The sequence below is a fragment of the Camelina sativa genome, chromosome 17 (assembly GCF_030686135.1).
Source record: "Camelina sativa cultivar CO46 ecotype springtype chromosome 17, ASM3068613v1".
NCBI classification, from domain to species: Eukaryota; Viridiplantae; Streptophyta; class Magnoliopsida; order Brassicales; family Brassicaceae; genus Camelina; species Camelina sativa.
The window spans coordinates 17,772,551-17,791,507 of record NC_141896.1 but is presented as its reverse complement, the minus strand read 5'-3'; the positions used below and the strand labels follow the sequence as shown (position 1 = coordinate 17,791,507).

At 33.7% G+C, this 18,957-nt stretch overlaps 3 protein-coding genes across 6 annotated transcripts; 1 reads left to right on the top strand and 2 right to left on the bottom strand.

Moving 5' to 3' along the window:
- Nucleotides 1-2,919: 2,919 nt before the first annotated feature.
- Nucleotides 2,920-5,495, bottom strand: LOC104757049 (developmental protein SEPALLATA 3-like). 4 transcript variants are annotated; one of them, XM_010479749.3, is made up of 8 exons: nt 5,002-5,495; nt 4,239-4,320; nt 4,031-4,098; nt 3,841-3,940; nt 3,703-3,744; nt 3,583-3,624; nt 3,341-3,489; nt 2,920-3,201 (listed from the first exon to the last, which is right to left on the bottom strand). In XM_010479749.3, the coding sequence occupies exons 1-8, from the start codon at nt 5,184-5,186 to the stop codon at nt 3,108-3,110; spliced, it is 762 nt and encodes a 253-aa protein (XP_010478051.1). In that variant the 5' UTR covers nt 5,187-5,495; the 3' UTR covers nt 2,920-3,107. The 4 variants fall into 4 exon arrangements, with proteins under 4 accessions (XP_010478051.1, XP_010478048.1, XP_010478049.1 ...); XM_010479746.2 differs by having other exon boundaries at nt 4,236-4,323; nt 5,002-5,453; XM_010479747.3 differs by having other exon boundaries at nt 4,236-4,320; nt 5,002-5,451.
- Nucleotides 5,496-9,991: 4,496 nt separating this feature from the next.
- LOC104757048 (uncharacterized) lies at nt 9,992-14,249 on the top strand. The gene is made up of 15 exons (XM_010479745.3): nt 9,992-10,839; nt 10,913-10,985; nt 11,358-11,431; nt 11,532-11,609; nt 11,726-11,801; nt 12,122-12,186; nt 12,391-12,492; nt 12,702-12,791; nt 12,891-12,965; nt 13,059-13,091; nt 13,180-13,254; nt 13,345-13,407; nt 13,534-13,602; nt 13,683-13,727; nt 13,824-14,249. The coding sequence occupies exons 2-15, from the start codon at nt 10,943-10,945 to the stop codon at nt 13,980-13,982; spliced, it is 1,047 nt and encodes a 348-aa protein (XP_010478047.1). The 5' UTR covers nt 9,992-10,839; nt 10,913-10,942; the 3' UTR covers nt 13,983-14,249.
- A 1,076-nt stretch (nt 14,250-15,325) lies between these two features.
- On the bottom strand, nt 15,326-18,886 carry LOC104757047 (uncharacterized). The gene is made up of 14 exons (XM_010479744.3): nt 18,546-18,886; nt 18,028-18,101; nt 17,768-17,845; nt 17,579-17,654; nt 17,339-17,403; nt 17,135-17,236; nt 16,870-16,959; nt 16,701-16,775; nt 16,563-16,595; nt 16,400-16,474; nt 16,246-16,308; nt 16,058-16,126; nt 15,934-15,978; nt 15,326-15,843 (listed from the first exon to the last, which is right to left on the bottom strand). Exons 1-14 carry the CDS (start codon nt 18,586-18,588, stop codon nt 15,700-15,702), a joined length of 1,032 nt encoding a protein of 343 aa, XP_010478046.1. The 5' UTR covers nt 18,589-18,886; the 3' UTR covers nt 15,326-15,699.
- Between the last annotated feature and the right edge of the window lie 71 nt (nt 18,887-18,957).

The following is an 18,957-nucleotide window of genomic DNA, read 5'->3' as shown; positions in this document are numbered from 1 at the left end:
AATATTGAAATTTATACCTTTTAAAAACCTTGTAAATGCTTTTAAAAAACTTTTAAAAGCGTTTGCAAGGTTTTTAAAAACCTTGTAAATGCTTTTAAAAAGCTTGTAAATGCTTTAAAAGTTTTTTAAACACCTTGTAAACAATTTTAAAAACTTTTTAAAAGCATTTACAAGGTGTTTAAAAACCTTTTAAAACTCTTTTAAAAATCTTATAAAAATTTTTACAAGGTTTTTAAAAACATTGTAAAAGCATTTAGAAGGTGTTTAAAAACCTTTTAAAAATCCTTTTAAAAACCATTTGAAAACCTTTTAAAAACCTTTTAAAAACCTTATAAAACCTTTTAAAAACCTTTTAAAAATCTTGTAAAAACGTTACAAGTTGTTTAAAAAACCTTTTAAAACTCTTTAAAAAATATTGTAAAAGCCTTTACAAGGTGTTTATAAGGCTTTTATAAGGTAGAAACCTTTTAAAACCTTTTAAAAACCTTGTAAATTTTTTTTGGCGGGAAATTTTTTTTTTCGAAATTTTTTATCAAAATTTTTTTGACAAAAAAATTTTTGGCGGGAAAATTTTTTCGAAAAATTTTTGGCGGGAAAATATGTCGGAAAATTTTTGGCGGGAAAATTTTGTGTTTCTTTTTATTGAATAAAATAATTTTCATATAAGGGTAAAATGGTCATTAAAAATTAAAAGAGGGCATAAATAAAAATGGCAAGAAAAGAGGGTATTTTTGAAAAGGGGTATATCAGAAGGGGCATTTTTAACAAATTCTCATGAAAAAATATAAATAAAATATAGTGAAAAGACACAACTCTACAATGAACAGATATAACCGTTTCAATTTTTTTCTTTAAAAAAAACAAATAAAAACAAAAATTTTACGGAAAGGTGCTACGAAAAATTGCAAATGTTGTATCTACATTTGATTATATTTATACCTAATAACCCATATTAACTGTTTTTAAATAGAAAACATCTTTATTACCATATTGAAAAGTCAAATTCAAAAACTCACTATATAATCCATCTAACTCTCATTAAATTTTTATATTTAAAATTAACTAAAAGTTGTAAATTAGATTCATCATTCCAAAAATCTTTTGTTAAATCAAAATTGGAGTAATTTCTTTACTTTTAAAAATTGAATGCTAGAGAATAATTTAGAAAGCTGTAAAAACCGTTTAGAGATTGAAAGTTTATATTATTTTGTGTCATGGAAAAAAATGAAAACAGTTCAAACAGACAAATATATATAGATTTTAAAAGATATGGATATTAAACACAACTTTACAATGAACAGTTGCAACTTTACAAAAATACCGTTACAATGAACAATTGCAACTTTCTATAAAACACATAATTTATTTTTTTTAACAGATTTTTTAGAAATTATCCAAAAGGTATGATTGAAAAAACACAAATTTTGGTGACATTTACTTGGATTGCTATTATATTCATCATTCCAAAAATCTTTTGTTAAATCAAGATTTAGAAGAATTTGTCTTTTAAAAGAATGAATGCTAGAAAATAATTTAGAAAATGTATAAACCATTGAGATTGAAATTTTAGTTGATTTTGTGTCATGGCAAAAAAATGAAAACAGTTCAAACAGATAAATATATATATTACAAAAGATACGAATGTTCCAATAATCACAACTCTACAGTGAACAGTTGTACCTTTTCATAAATAACCGTTTTAATGATCCATCACGACTTTTCAGAAAATATCCAAAAGATACGATTGAAAAAACACAACTTTTGGTCACAAAGTCAAATCCAAGAACTCACTAGGTAATCCATCTAACTCTTGAAAAAACACTCTTGGTATTTTTATTAAACTTTTATATTTAAAATTAACTAAAAAAATGTAAATTAGATTCATCATTCCAAAAATCTTTTGTTAAATCAAGAATTAGAGGAATTTCTTAACTTTTAAAAGAACGAATGTTAGAAAATAATTTAGAATGTAAAAACCGTTTGAGATTGAAATTTTAGTTGATTTTGTGTCATGGCCAAAAAAATGAAAACAGTTCAAATAGACAAATATATATATATATATATATATATATATATATATTTCAAAAGATACGAATGTTCCAATCAACACAACTTTATAGTGAACAGTTGTACCTTTTCATATATAACCGTTTTAATGGTCCTTCACGACTTTTCATAAAATATCCAAAAGGTACGATTGAAAAAACACAACTGTTGATCGCATTTTTTCAAATTGTTATTATTATATAGATTATTATTATTATTATTATTATTATTATTAGTATTGTTATTATTATTATTATTATTATTATCAAGTTACAAGATGATGAATCATTGAACAGCAAGTTAGACATGAAGTTATCATTCAAATTTATTGATTGTGTACATCACATTATTTTTGTGGATTGGATTGGTAATAATACTAATCATATCATTTTGTGTCCAGAAAGTCAAACTTAAAATTATTTTGGATAGGACCCAGTCAATATATGAGCCAGGCCTAGTCTTAGAAATTTTATTTTTTAAATTAGTTTTATTTTTTTTTCTTTTCTTTTTTTCCTGATTTTTGGTTTAGTGAAATTTTGATGAGTTCATGAAGTATGATAGGCCATATGCAAAAGTATAAAGATGGCCCAAAATGATATTAAATGGGCCTACAGTGAGTTCATTGTTATGTGATAAACAACGTCCAAAAAAAAACAACTAGCTAGGTAGTGTGAGTTTTTCTTGTTTTTGGTTAATGGTGGTTTAATTATATATACAAGTATCGCGTAACATAAAATGGGAGTTGATGCTCTTAAAAGAATCTGGAGCAGGAGGAAGTATACTTAATAACAAACTTAAAACAAAAACAAAAAAAAAAGATTTATGTGTGAGAGTGTAGGAGTAATGGGTAAAAACACATATGGGGAGCAAAACTGATGACAAAATTATTGAATTATAGAAGGGCTTTATAATTAAACATTATTACACACACATGCACACAATAGGACCGAAAACATGATAGAGGTAATAAACTCAGAAGAAACATGATCATCATCTTAAAATCTCAAAACAAAAAAAAACAAAAAAAAAGAAGAAGAAAGCAATTAATTATTAAGAAAGTTTCAAATAGAGTTGGTATCGTAAGGTAACCAACCCAACATGTAATTATTCACACTTGGTCCTGCTCCCATTCCATCTTGCTGCGCCTGATACGACCTACGATCCATAATCATTACGATATTAATTAATCTTTGGTTTAATTAAGATCGATATGCTAGCTCTAGTTATATAATCAAAGGAGACCACATTAAGAATTGGTTATGAGATAGATAATAAATAAAGTTAATCCAGTTACCCGATCTGAAGAATGGGTTCACATTCCAAAGGCTGGAAGAAAGCTTGGGAGTGTTGTTGTTGTTGTTGATGATGATGACGACCATAGGGATCAATATGATCTTCTGGGTTAGGGTTCAGTTGAAGTGGCATCTGATACCCATCAGCTAACTGCCAAGTACACACACACTTGCTTTGTTACTTCAAACCATTAACCAAATTAATTAATGATGAGTACGTGTATTATTATATTAATTAAATTACCCTTAGTCTTAGAGTTTTATTTGTCTCAGTCAGCATGCGTTCCTGCGATTTTGTTTTTGGTTATATACTAAGATTTGGAATTAAAGAGGAGCTAGATATTAGTGAGTAATTAGTATTTACCTTACTCTGAAGATCGTTGAGCTGGTCGAGCATAAACTGTGTCTGCAGAATTAATTGAACCCAATTATATTTTAACATAGCATATCTTAATTGATAGTGTACAGATCATATGAGAAAGTGATAAACAAAGTATAGTACCCGGAGAGCTCGGATCTGCTTCAAGGAAGAATCAAGCTGTCTCTCGAGTGACTCAAGCTCCTTTGAACTTAGAGGCCCAAGATCTTCTCCCAGTAGATTCCTATAATTTCAAGATTCAAAAAAGTCATCAAGTTGTCTGTACATATAGTAGCTAGCTAGCTTAAGGAGTTGATTAATTATAATTAGTTACCTTTGGGTTCTTTGTAAGGCGTCATAACGCTCCTTAAGCTTGAGATACTCCTGCTGGCTACTAAGTTCCTGTAGTGTATCATCAAATCATCATTAATCATTGGATCTTTGATATCGAACAATTACTTAACTAAAGCTAGGTAGAAAATGAGAGTAAATTAATTAATTAATTAATATTAGAAGAAAGAAAAAGGAGAATGGGGTACAACTGCTAAGGCCTCTCTTGAAGGCACATTGGGCTCTGGTGCTCCATAGTTACATTTTTGGTACCTCTCAAGAGTCCGAAGCATGCTACTACCACACAAAACAAACAATTCAAGGATGGATCACAAGATATATGGTTAGCTTTTAGATATGAATTGACATTGGCATCACTATTCACTTCAAACCAAAAAATTGGAAAGCCCTTAAGAACTTCTGACATAAAAAAGTTGCGTGATTTGATCGAATTGGACGACCACAAATCAAAAGAGAAATCCTATAATTAGTTTAATTCATCACTAACCAGAGAAATTAACCCTAATTCTCATATCAGATCGATGGTTGTTCTCACTTAGCTTCTCAGATAAAATAATATTAAGTCTCCCCTATATATAATTAATTTCTAAGGATAGACAAACAAATAAAGCTTAGGGGATTCTGCAATAGAAGAATTAAAACTTTGATGTAAGGAAAAAAAAAAAAGAAAGAAAACAGAAGTGGAAATCATCAGAAAACACAAAAACATGTAAAAAAGCAATCTTTTTTTTTTTTTTTTAATTTAAATGAAACAGAATTGGGTATCCCAAAAAAAAAAAAAAAAAATTCCTCTTTGCTTCTTTAAAAAGGATGATAGAACACGTACGACACAACACATCAGAAAGACCCATACACATACATAAAACACACATTTCTTTTTTATTTGTTTATATGTTGGTTATATAACATATATGTATGTAATAGATACAAAAGTAGATAGATATATATATATACCTCGAACTACTGCAAAACTCGTACAGCTTTCCCCTATTTGAGAAGATGATGAGAGCAACCTCTGCATCACATAGAACGGAAAGCTCGTATGCTTTCTTCAAAAGACCATTCCTTCTCTTTGCAAACGTCACTTGCCTATTGATCTTGTTCTCTATCCTCTTCAATTCTACTCTCCCTCTTCCCATTCTCTCTCTCTCTCTCTCTTTAATTTTCTTTCTTTCTCTCTACCCAAATATCTCTCTCTCTCTCTCTTTCTTTGCAAGCAATTCTATATATATATATGAGTCTCTCTCTCTCTCTCTCTTTTTTTTTTTGTTTTGTTTATATTTGTTCTCTATGTTATATTACTTTTTAAAGTGTACATATACATTTGTACAAATCTCACAACACTTCTCTCCAAGTACATTAACATGTCAGCTTCATGACTTGAAATATTCTCTTTCTATATACTCTCTCTCTCAGCCCTCAACTATATTTATATATACCCTCCAATTATTGTGTACCAAATGAACCCTCATAGGATTTATTCAAATATTGCAAATTGAAAAAAAATCGTTAATTACTCTATACATGCTTTAGTTCTTTTCAAACCTAGCAATTTGATGCATTTTTATGTTTATACATTATTAGTAATGGAGACAATTTTTTTTTTTTGAATTCCACTCTCGAAGCTAGTGGTTTCTCATTTTCAAATCCATAGTTTAGAGAAATGTGATCCTCTGGCCCAATAGTTTAAATTAAAGAAAGTTGAATGCTTTTTTTCTTTAACCTGGAGGATGATCATCGAATTATAAAAAAAACTGGAAATCCTACATAAACCCTAACATATGAAAACCATTATTATTATTATGGTTTTAATATGTTGAGAGAGACAGAGATATTTATAATTAAATCGTATGATACATAAAGAGTAGTGATGTTGAAAATGAGAGCTAAAAATGGACGGTGGAGATGCGGCTTCGGGTGATGAGTGATGGCAACCCCAAACAGAAAAGAGTAGGGCAATGAATGAGTCCGGACACGTGTCGACATCTGGATGGTAGGGTCTGATAAATCCACCTGATTTTTTTCTTCTAAATTTTAAAAATTTTGGATTTTTTTTGTTTTTATTTATTTTGGTTGCTTTTATAAACGAGTTCAGGGAATCATGTGACCTAACCTTAACTAGGTGAAGCCTCGTACGATTTTCCCAACTTACGGAACTACCCCTTGTGATTGGTGAAAAATGTAAAGTAAAAACACCCTCTTTTGTGATTCATTCATGTTTTTTATTCTTCTTTACTGCTAGATTCATAATATCTACATCTCTCTTACTTACTGCTAGATCTGTTTTTCCGATCGTTTTCCAATTTGTATATAGTTCTACATACTTTTTGTTTTCCAATTTGTATGGTCTTAAAATAAATATACTATAGTAATGTTTATAGTATATGATCCACTTTATAAAACAAACCATGTTGATAAAATCCAGTTTGGTACGAGAGAGTTTGACGCGACTACACACACAGAAAAAAAAAAAGTATGGAAGAAGAAAATAAACATAAATGGATAAAATAAACAGAGTTTTGAATATAAGTGATGGTTTATTTTGGTTATCTTAGGGTTCGTCCGATGTTAGAGATCATGTCTGACCAAAACTCTTAGTATATATATATATGCTTTATGGTTGCAGACGTAATTGCTTTATTTTGACCGGTAAGTAGGTGATGGACACAAAGGTATGATTCAATTAGAAAAACTAAACATAGCATTATTATTCTGTTTGGTTATATTTAAACCATTTTAGTTTCTTTGATTTGCACACTGAATCTTTTGATTATCTCGCTTGATCGTTAAAGCATTTTAAGCAAGTTTGTATGATCAGTTCTATTTATTTGTCTTTATATGTGGACTCGTCCGAGATTATAATATTTTTGATTTCCTTTAGTTTTTCATTAGGTAGAGATAAAACGTATGGTTAACACTTAATAGTATAACTTACAGTCAAATATAGTTAGAAGGGTACGTATGAGAAGAAAAGGAAGGCAAGTACGAATTCACTTCTTTATCAGATCTGGTCGTATAGTTTCAATGTAAGATGATGACAATATTGATAGAGTTTGATGTGCATTAAACCAAAAGAGAAACTAAAGTACATTCAACTATTTATTTATTGATTTCATACCAATGAAGTTAAAACATATATATCTTCTATATTTTCCTTCTCTTTTTGTACTCTTTCCTTCGTTTTTTGATACCCCAAATTTTTCAAATCTTCCCCCATTGATAACATATGTGGTGAATTACAAGGTATGAGACCAACTGAGATATATACTATTTTTAGTTTTTAAAACTTTCAATTGTCAAACATTTCAAGAAAATAAAAACATTCTTCAAGTCTCTTTTAAGACTTTTATCCAAAACGAAAACAAATTTGTAACATATACTGAAATAATTGAAAAGAATCAAATAAAAAGTGAGATAGTTTTTGTTTATACAATTTTATCATTCATTTTATCGCTACGTAAGGAGTAATTTTTTTTTTAGGTACATAGAATTCTCCTATATTGACATCTACTTTATGAAATAGAGTTTTATACATTTTAATTCTTGCTTGAGCGGAACACATCAATTTTTCATGCTACCATATTATCTATCTATTTTACATTATTAACAACAATAAATCATAGACATAATTATCTGTTACTTAACTTTAGTCCTCTCCATTGCTAGATACACCGAATTAACTCGAAAAATGTCACAAGTTAAAGTAAAGCATACTAAATTTTAGTGATAAGATGAGATCTTGAAGGTATATGAATTGTAAAAGTAGCTACGGCCGAATAAATATCTCCTTCTAAAGCATAAGAAAAAAGGGTTTACAAGAAAAAAAGAAGCACTTGGAAATACTCTTTTGGCTTTGGGATCATATGCCCTGGAGCACACACAGGTCCCACTTGGGGCTAGATCGATGAGAGATCCAACGGTCATAGAGAAGTCCCAAAATCAAAAATGCTATTACACGTAGGAAAGAAAGAAGAATCTCGATGTGAGCTAAAGAGACGACGACGACGGTGATCGATGGGGGACCATATCAACTTGCAATGTTGCACTACAAACTAGAACAAATAAATGCCACGTGAAATCCTACACGACAGCTAAGTTGCGAAGTACTGGTGATGTGGTCCATCGACGTGAGATGGGAATCGGACGGTTTTGAGCCGATGTCGTGAAGGGTCGAAGAAGGAATAAGAACCGTTGGATTAATCTGCTAAATATAGACGGACAGGGTCCATGTCAAGACGTAATGGGAAGGGGACCTCGTTTCCCAAAATAGAAAGATGGTGTTATCGTCAAACAAGTCACGTCTGGGGTTTATTGAGTGGGGTTAAGTTTTTGGACCAGTCTCTCTACTTTTTTTTCACCCTTCCTCTACGATATATAGTAAGTTACTGTTGTCATAGACTCATAGTCATTATGCATTAAAAGGTTTTCACTTTTCAGCGTGCAAGAAAAATATGGTTCATCTACGTTATCTATACAAGTTAAAGGACGCTTTATATGTCCGTAATCAATCTAAGTCTAAACTAATAATGAAATGTTATTTACAACAAATTAACGCATATACGTTTTATTTGAACTGTTGTATTACTTAAATACACACTAACAGGTTTCATATACATATATAATGATGTAACTATAAGCACAAAAACTATATAACATATTAACATATATTGTCATTTATGTAGAGACTCAAGATAGTGAGAGTAAATAATTTAATTGATGGTATGGCTCTTTATAAGTTTGCGCTTTTTATTAAATGGTCTTCGTTGATTCTAAAACGGATACATATATATTACTTCGAATAGACCGGAAACCTTTCAAAAAAATGAAACAATAGAGCCGACGAAACAATTTTATACCATATTAATTTTAGATGCTTAGTCCAAGATAAGGATAGCTCACTAGAAGGAAGAGTCATCCAAACTAGCTTTGGAGGAGTGTCAAAGGTGGTTAATTTTGGTTTCAGATTTCGGAAGGAAGAAGCTTTGTTTTTGACATGTTTGATCCACTATAATACTATATTAAAGATTTGAGTTAGTAATTAAGAGAGTAATCTTGTTGCTCCTCAATTTCACGCCAAAGTTCGTATATTAATGAATGCTAAACCAGGCCTTAATTAAGTAGGTTGGGGGCGAGATAACCAAATACAATGTACAATCATCCTTTTGACAAGAAACCTTGCATATATAGATTTATTTATATACATGTAGGCTGTTAGAAAAGAGACTGAAACAGGTTACCTAATGGTATGATGGTACGTATAGTAAGAAAACGAATATGCAAATAATGGGCCGCAAACACTACTCATAAGTCTTATAAAAAAATACAACTAAATTGCCATATACAGTTATACACTACTCTAGTACTGAAGCTTTAATAGAAGTGGTCTTTGTATTTTCATTTTGACATGTCGGGTTTTTAAAACCGGCCAATGTCTCATAACAATGTTATAACATGGAACCATATACTTAGGAACTAGGAAGTAACTATATGTAATTAATATTTTACAAATAGGGTGTAGGGTGTAGTGGTCACTCTAAACCCTTGATTAGGACTTGGAGTTGCCACTTTAAAAAGATAGTGGTCTTGTTTGACTCTAATATCTTCATGGAGTGTTTTTCTTCTCTCCCTATCCTTTGGATTTCTCTAATCCCTAATTTTTGGCATTATCTTAGTCTGTCTAGGTGTTGTATTTTGGTCTGGGTTCTAAAAGTTGTTCTACAAACACCTTCCCGCGATCAGTGGCGGAGCTAGGAATTCAGTTTAACAGGGTCAAAAAAAAATTAAAAGGTCAATTATGTTATTAAATTTTTTCATAGAGGTCAATTGTGCCATTTTACAAGGGTTAATTTGATTTTTTTCCTAAAAGTTTTGCAAAATTTAAAAATTCACCAGGATTATTTGACCCACATGATCCTATATTAGCTCTGCCACTGCCCACGATCTGTTTTTTTTTTTTTTTTTTTTATATTCTTGTCCATGTAAGTTTTATGATGTTTGTAAGACTTTTCCAGGAGAAAAGTTTGCTCGATCATGACTTAATATAATAGATTTTGGCTAAAAAAAATAAATAATAGTTTACAAATATAAAGTTTCGTGTGAAGAAACGAAATATCAAAGATCTAAAAGTCTCGGTTTGCAATACTCCACAGTTTAATCTCAAATCCTCTATACATGTAAACTCACACCATATTTTGAGGATCCAATATATAACTCCACAGAACTCGAGTTTTTTTCTACCTCATTTTATTGTCTTCACGTTTAATTTTTGTCCCTAATTACAAAACTGTAATGTACTCCTAGCTAGAGTCCCCAATTACATCTCTTGATTGCATAAACTTCATCTTGCATGTCTTAATTATGGGCGGCTGGGCGCTAGAGACATACACACATGCATTCGATCGAGGATTTCAGTTTTATCTCTCCTTTGCTATATCTTTTGTGTTTCCTTTATTTGGTACGTAGCTTCACTTTTTTTGTTTCTCAAGTGTCTCGGTGAATGGATCACTCTAAATTTGGAGAACTTGGGCATTTTGATTCATCCAAAACATACCAAGTGATTTTATGCAGGCCTTGTTTTGTTTTTTTTTTTTTCTAATAAAAAAATGGACCAATTAATATGATCGGATCGGGTATGACCTTAAACCGAATCTGACCGGACATTTCGGTTTGGTATGAGTAGCTCTGTTTTGTGCCTCGATCTCAAGGGAACAAACAATATAGTCGCACGTCGTCGTCTCTATCCCTCTCTGTCTCACTTCATCATCGTCCCAAGAGCTGCCTCTGTTTCAGCCGGTACGTTCCCACAGCTCTCTTCTACAAATCCTCTCTTAGATCTTCTCTCACGCGGCTTCGTTTCCCATCTTAGTTTCTTCGCCGTATAAGCTCGTATCTATCCATGGCTCTTCCGCTCGGGAAGCTCACCCTCCTCATCGGTGCAGGTCTGTGCTTTTTATATCAGTGACTAATTTGGTCGCTTGTTGAACTCTCCTCTAGTTTTTTTTTAATTTGTTTCGATGGGTAATCGCAATTTTAGAGGATGAAAAGTTAGGGTTTTTCTTAAACCCTTTGATTACTGTACATAACAATCAGTGTCCTTTGACTGGCTCAAAGTTTAAGGCTTTTCATCTTTCAATTGCCTTTGCTGTAAATTTTTATTGGGGGAGGAGAAGCTTTTGTTTTAGTTTCTATGTTAATGGCACTGACAGTGATTGTGAACTTGCTGAATTGATTGATTTAGTGTACGTGCTTTATGTTCATCTAAGTTACTGCATTTTACTATATTGTGATTTTGATTGCAAGTGTTACTTTAGGTCTTGTTGGGTCAGCTTTTGCTAAAGAAGGGAGCGCACTAGATGTCTCGGGTTTAGTCTCGGGTGCTGTTAAGGTATTCAATTTTTTTCTATGTTGTGCAAAAGCTTGGCGACTCCCACATGTGTATGATGCGGTTTGGCAAAATAAGGCAATGGTTTTGTTTCTGTTGACAGATGGTATTTAGGCAACTGAAACAAGAAGAACCTACCAAACCAGCTACCAATCCCCACAATGATGTACTTGCGGCCCAGGTTAGTTTGACACTAATCTATTGCCTAGGATAAGCTGTCGGATAGAGAGAGATAATATGTAGACTTAGTGAGGACTTACATTATTGTGATTGAGCTCTTTTTTTTTTTTTTTGTAGGTTAACAGTATTAGGCATGAAATACAGTTGCTGTCTTCAAGCAGACCTATCACCATTGTTTCAACAGCAGGATCAGGTCCTCTGGAGTTTTTAACTGTTTTATATTGGAGTTTTTTTATTCCTCTTCTGCTTTTAAAATGACGAAATTGGTTTGATACTTGAGTTGGGTTTGGCACACTTAAATTATGTAGACATTGTTTTTAAAAATCATATTTCAGGTTTTTTTTTTCTCTTTTGCTACTTTTCTCACATCAAACAAGACATACCTATGCTCTAGTCGGTGGCTTTTTCTTCCTAGCATTAGCGAGTCAATTCACTAGCGTAACTCCATTCGTTTTTTTTTTACTGTTAATCAAAACTCGGAAGAAAACATCAACACTTTCCTTGAATCTGCAGGTGGTAGAAAGTATGGTTTGATCATTATCATTGGGGTGATCGGCTACGGATATGTGCGGTGGAAGGTAATGATCCTTCGCCATACCTAATCTACTTAAAATTAGTTAGTTGCTCATTTGAAGTGCTGTTGACTAGTCAAGATTTTGTATTTTAAAATCCATTTCATTCGGTTCTCCTTGCTAATTAGTTTGAACTGGTTTAGTTGTCTGTAGTTTCTTTCTCTTGTTTGAAAACCTACGGCTCACTTAATTAATCTGCAACATTCTCAGGGCTGGAAACTTCCGGATTTTATGTTTGCGACAAGGCGTAGCTTATCAGATGCATGCCGCACTGTTGACAACCAGATTGATGGTTTTTACTCATCGCTAGAGGCAAGTTCTCACTTCACTTATTTCTCAAGCACTCTTATAGACTGCTCATGTACTAATTTGTCTTGTTTTGCCCATTGAACTTTTTCTTATCAGTTATGATGATTTCTTTTGTGAGCTAATCCATCCAAATGATCTAGTACAATAAGTATAATTCAAGTGCAGAAGATCAATATTTGTCTCATTTTGTATCTGTTTGCGTTTTATGACAGAATACAAAACAGGATTTAAGTTCAAACGTTGACAGGATCGGTTGTCATTTGGATGCAAATATGGAGGTTATTGAAGAAACAGAACGAGAGGTACGTTAGATTGAATTTAAACAAATATTTCTGTTTCACTGCATTGTCAAGGCTTTCTGATGGTTCTCATCATTCTTTATAATGTATCAAAATGTTTAGGTGACTGAACTACGGGATGTTACAACAGTTATAAAGGATGACATTAAATCTGTTTTCGATGCTGTTGAAACTCTGGTGAGTAAACTGAGTAATCGCATATATGTTCACCCGTTTATTCTCCCTAAAACAGAAAAAGAGAGATAATCTTGTGATTTTCATGATTGTCAGGCAAACAAAGTCTATCGCATTGAGGGAAATCAGGTAATATGTCACAATTGTAGTTGGAAATTTTTTTGTGTTCATCTTGCATTGTGTTGATCGAATTTGAATTTCTTGGCCAAATATAAAGGATATCACGCTTAGAGGAGTTGGGGCTCTGCATGCTCAATGTCGGGAGAACCAAAGAATTCAAGAGTCCAATCAGGCATGACCCTTCTCCATTGTGCAGAGCATTTTAGGGAAATTGCTACACATACATGTTCATAGTTTTTACGCAGACTTCTTTTATGTTTAGGCTTTGCCATCAACTTCGTCATTGCCAGCCCTTGAGGGAGCTCCTGTGACACCATCTTCAAGGGTAAATGATCAAGTCTTTTATCTAGTCTGGTGTAGTAATGAATTTGAACTGTTCATCACGTTATCTGGATTGTTACAGATCTTACTCTGTCCTATTGTTGATTTCTCTCGTGTTTGATGTAAGCAGACTCTGTCTTTGCCTCCTGTTGCTCCCGATGAATCCCAGTCGCTTTCAACCCCTAAAGGTGCTAAACAGGTTTGTTCTATCTGAAACCAGAGTTTTTTGGTTAGAAACTAAATTTCGTTGTACAGAGTACTGACGTTTCATTTGGACAGTCACACGGTCTACTTCAGCACACTCAATCTATGTCTGGGTTGAAGGTAAAGATTCTTTATCTCTTCTCTGTTCCTCAAGTTCTGAGCATCAATATGCGTCGAACCTAACCTAAAACAATCTTCTATGGATCCGGGTCTTAGGACCTAAGTGAAAGCTCCAGCGGTCGCGAGACAGTTTCAAATGGAACATATTCTGGAGGAAACGGTGTATCATCAGGCTTGAGTTCGGGCATGCTTGGTAGGTTCTCAATACCAAGAATAGTGAGGACTCGTACGGTCAACACAGTGCCTACTAACTGAAGAGAATTAGTTAATTTAATTACTAGAATTAACAAACAAGAAGGGGGCATGTTGTATCTAATAGAGTATTCGAATAGATTTTACTTTTCTGCATGCATCGGAGACAATCCATAAATATTAAATGGTGCATAGTTTTGTAGGGATGCAGGTTATATTCAAATGGGTCATTTATCACAATTTTGTTGCTGTTTCTTTGATTAGGTTTGGTCTGTTGAAACTTGAAAGAGCTATTAATACAATTATGATGAGAAGGGTTTTAATATAAAAGCTATAAACAGAACGAAATCTTGGCCCTCTTTTAAAAATGCAGGTGTCAGAGTTGTGTAGATCTTTGAACTTCTTTTTGGACTGGTCAGTGGTGTTAGAAATCAGAGCAATGAGATATCCCTATCTAACATGGTTCAGTCTTATGTAGCATATGGTCATCTACTGTAAACGTATGATAGATTATGAACCTAGCGTACAATAATATGCCATGCCATACAAGTTGAATAATCAATTCAGGATGAAAGAAGAAAGAAACGATTAGCAAGCTAACAGACCTCTTGACTCGTCGTTTTGGAGTTTATAAGTGTTTCTCATCTGCACAGCATGATGCTTTCCCTTGAAAGATGGTTGTATTTGTGAGTTGGGCTGGTTGGATTGGTTAGCTGCCTCCTAAAACTCTTATCTTACTGGCTTGGGGCAAGCATGAATAGAGTTAATATTCTGCATATCGCGTCAAAAATGAGAAATTAAATTCACTGCATCTGCCTGTAATATACTAATATGGCTCGTCAAATGATGTTCCAAGGTTGAGAAAATTCAATACTCTGCATGCACAAATTTACTTTTGTTTCTGTTGTGATTGTAGAAATATTAGTGTTACAAACCAAGGAAGAACATGCTAAACTCATAAAGTTTTTTCACTGGATTGAATTATTTTTTTGCAATTATCAGGAAGCCAGTTCCTGGATCTTGCTGAGATCATAATACCCTGGAATCTTGGATCAAGATATGAGTCAACGCAACGTTGGAATTTACCATCGACCATTCAAGTTTGAGAATCATGCGTGTCCTGTGACTACTCTTGCTTACAGTCTTTGCTACTCGGTCCAACTTACTATATTTGAGTTCAAGTTGAAACTCAGCTACTAATGAAAATATACATCTAAATTACGAAATCAGCCATTTTAGTCTCTCATCTCTTGCTAGAAAATTTTAAACATGTCACAATGGTAGTATCTATCGCTAGTGGCTCGGCACTTGAGCAAAATAGTGATCTTGTATCTACCCAGTTACTTTGCTTGTTTCCAAGCATGATCACTTCATAACTCTTCACATTAACTAAGCAAAAGATGACATGATACAATCTCTTATCATATTTCACTATTAAGGAAAACTTTTGGTCGAAACAATGTAATTGCCAAATGGACCAGCGTTTTTATTCAATACATAAAGGAAAAAGAAGAGACGGCCAGACATAACCATCGTCGACTTTTTTATAAACTGAATTACGAAAGGGCAGAGCAACAGACTGATTAATTGTGACAAATATATCCAATTATATATAAGCTGCATCCCTACAAAAATTATGCACCATGTATGACATTCTCTCCACTAAGCAAGGGACCGAGCATAGACGCAGCATAATCTATTCAAATCCTCTACCCATCTCTGGCTTGCTGACCATAAATATTTGAATGATCAAAACTCTCTCTTCGGTATTGACAAGCAACTATTGGGGTCCAATGGAGTTAGTAGGCACTGTGTTGACCACACTACGAGTCCTCCCTATTCTTGGTATTGAGAACATACTAAACAGGCCTGAACTTGTATTTCCCGTGGTCTCTCCGGAATGTGTTTCACTGCCATTAATCTCCTGAGACCCAGAATAGATTGTTTTAGGTTAGGTTTGACCCATATTGAAGTTTGAGACTTAAGAGGGGAAGGGAGGCAGAAACTTCTTTACCTTCAAACCGGACATAGATTGGGTGTGCTGAAGTGGACCACGAGACTGTCCAAATGTAACGTCAGTATTTGCTAAAACCAAGTTCAGTTTCTAATCCAAAACTCTAGTATGAGATTGAACAAACCTGTTGTGCTCCATTAGAAGTTGAAGATGACTGGGATTCACGGGGAGAAGCAGGAGGCAAAGATAAAGTCTGCTAACATCAAAACAGAGAAATAAGCAAAAGAATAGAACAAAATCAGTAACCATCCCAACAATGCAATTAACAGTTGAAATTCATCACGAGCCGAGATAAAAGATTTAGTCATTTACCCTTGACGATGGTGTCACAGGAGCTCCCTCAAGGGCTGGCAATGACGTCGTTGATGGGAAAGCCTAAACATAAAAGAAGTATGTAAATAAGATGAACATGTAGATTATGTAGCCAATTCCTAAAATGCACTACAAAAATGGAGAAGGCTCATGCCTGATTGGATTCTTGAATTCTTCGGTTCTCCCGACACTGAGCATGCAGAGCCCCAACTCCTTTAAGCGTGATATCCTTCATGGATAGCCAAGAAATTCAAATTCAATCAACACAATGCCTGATGATCAAAAAGATGTGCACCTACGACTGCTGCAAATGTTACCTGATTTCCCTCTATACGATAGACTTTGCTTGCCTGAAAATTACAAAGATCACATGATCACCTCTTTTTATTCTTTTTCTTGTTTTTTGAAGGGAGAGCAAACTGGTGAACATATATGCAATCACTGAATTTTCTCACCAGAGTTTCAACAGCATCGAAAACAGATTTAACGTCATCCTTCATAATTGCTGTACCATCTTGTAGTTTAGTCACCTAAATATTATGTATGATATATCATGAAGCAAACAGTCATAAAGCCTTGACAACGCAGTGAAAGTAGTATTTGTCCACATTCAATCTAACATACCTCTCGTCCTGTTTCTTGAATGATTTCTGTATTCGCATCCAAACTACGACCCATCTGGTCAATTTTTGAACCTAAATCCTTTTTTGTACCCTGTCATAATATGTTGAAAATGAGTACTAGCACAAAATTGTTGTTCTGGTACTAAATTAAAATATGTACTAGATCATCATAACAGACAAGAATAGAGTTTAATGGAAATATTTAAAAAATAGTAAGCAAACAGACTTCAAGAGCACTAGAGAAAATATGGGAAGTAAGAACTTGCATCGAGTGATGCGTAAAACCCATCGATCTGGGTGCCAACATTATTACATGCATCTGATAAGCTGCGCCTTGTAGCAAACATAAGATCTGGAAGTTTCCAGCCCTGAGAATATTGCATAAAAAAATTATTGACAAGGAGATTCAGATACGAAAATACGAACAAGCAACTATTTTGGATAGCTGAGGAATGATGAAGTAAGATTACCTTCCACCATACATATCCGTAGCCTATCACCCCAATTATAATTATCAGACCATACTTTCTACCACCTGGGAATTGAAGAAATTTGTTAAAATTTAAAACTTTTAAGCTACAATTTACAGTAAACAAAGACCAACGTCACATATATGAAATGACTTGCTAAAGCTAGGGATAGATCATGACATAGCTAGAAGATTAGAGCAGAGAGGGATACAAAACTTCAACATAAAAATTCTAGAGGACCTGATCCTGCTGTCGTGACAATAGTGATAGGTCTGTTTGAACCCAGCAACTGCAATTCACGCCTAAGACTGTTAACCTACAAGAAAAATAGAGATAAGACAAGTAAATCTAAGTCCTCCACACGCCTATCTTATCCAGCACTATTTGATAACTTATCCTCATCAGTAAGTAAATAAATCTCAAACAAACCTGGGCCATAAGTGTATCATTGTGGGGCTTGCTAGATGATTTGGCAGGTTCTTCTTGTTTCAGTTGCCTAAATACCATCTATCAAGAGAAATAAACCATAACCATTAACCCATTTTTCCAAACAACATCGTCATACACACAAGGAACCGCCAAGCTTTACACCCAATATTTCATAGTAAAATGGAAACAGAGAACACTTTTTGAAATCAGAAGGTCGGTGAAAGATGATGAAAAGCAGTGTGACATAGATATAAATATACCTTAAAAGCCCCCGAAACAAAATTGGATACATCCGGTAAGCCCCCTTCTTTAGCAAGCACTGACCCAACAAGACCTAACGTAAAAGCAAGATAGATGAAAACATCAAACTTCTGCACTGAATTTATCAATACAGTAAAGATAATCTATCATCGACGGTGCAGTAACAACGAAATTTAAACATAAATATGTCTTCCAAAGAGGTCCTTGAGAGTCAAAAATGATTCCTTTATTTCAGATAGCTCGAAGAAACTAAACCCACAGATGAAAACAAACAAACAAAACCCAGTGGAGGACACTAAAAGTTCAAAAAGATTTGAAATTTGAGCTGAAAAATTAAGAGCCAGTCAAGCAACAGTGATCATTCCAAAGGGTTTATCAAAAAACCCTAAATTTTTCTCATTCTCTAATTGCGATTACACATAGACGAACCGAAATCAGAAACCAGAGACGAATTCGAGCACCGATCAAATTAATTAACCAGTACGAAAAATTAAAACCTCCCGATAAATGAACATACCTGCACCGATGAGGATGGTGAGCTTCCCGAGCGGAATAGCCATGACGAGTACTCAAACCCTGCGAGCTTGTATAGCGAAGAACTAAGGTGGCAGATGAAGCCGCATAAGACGATCGAAGAAAGAATTAGGAAGATGAGCTCCGGAAAAGTACACGGCGATACAGATTCGGTCTTGCGACGACGGAGGGAGGCGGCGAGGAGAGAGAGAGAGAGACTCAAAATTGTCTTGTCGAGGGGACAGTGTTCCACAAGTGACTTGAGAGACAATTTTTTTTCTTCCTTCATTTTATTTTCTTTTTTCTTAGTATTTTTATTTTTATTTTTTTTTTTCTCTGGGCCGAGAAATATCAAAATGGAAATGACAAGGCCTTAAGAATATGCTCTGAGAAGATGCCCATAAGGTTACTTCCGG

Coding starts and splice junctions, on each gene's coding strand:
- LOC104757047 (XM_010479744.3), bottom strand. CDS start 18,588: ATGGCTATTCCGCTCGGGAAGCTCACCATCCTCATCGGTGCAG. Junction 18,102..18,545: donor CACCATCCTCATCGGTGCAG/GTATGTTCATTT, acceptor CTTTTACGTTAG/GTCTTGTTGGGTCAGTGCTT. Junction 16,309..16,399: donor GAATTCAAGAATCCAATCAG/GCATGAGCCTTC, acceptor TTTTATGTTTAG/GCTTTCCCATCAACGACGTC.
- LOC104757049 (XM_010479746.2), bottom strand. CDS start 5,186: ATGGGAAGAGGGAGAGTAGAATTGAAGAGGATAGAGAACAAGATCAAT. Junction 4,324..5,001: donor GAGTTTTGCAGTAGTTCGAG/GTATATATATAT, acceptor TTTGTGTGGTAG/TAGCATGCTTCGGACTCTTG. Junction 3,202..3,340: donor GAACCCATTCTTCAGATCGG/GTAACTGGATTA, acceptor TATGGATCGTAG/GTCGTATCAGGCGCAGCAAG.
- LOC104757048 (XM_010479745.3), top strand. CDS start 10,943: ATGGCTCTTCCGCTCGGGAAGCTCACCCTCCTCATCGGTGCAG. Junction 11,610..11,725: donor ATGATGTACTTGCGGCCCAG/GTTAGTTTGACA, acceptor TTTTTTTTGTAG/GTTAACAGTATTAGGCATGA. Junction 13,092..13,179: donor ATCGCATTGAGGGAAATCAG/GTAATATGTCAC, acceptor CCAAATATAAAG/GATATCACGCTTAGAGGAGT.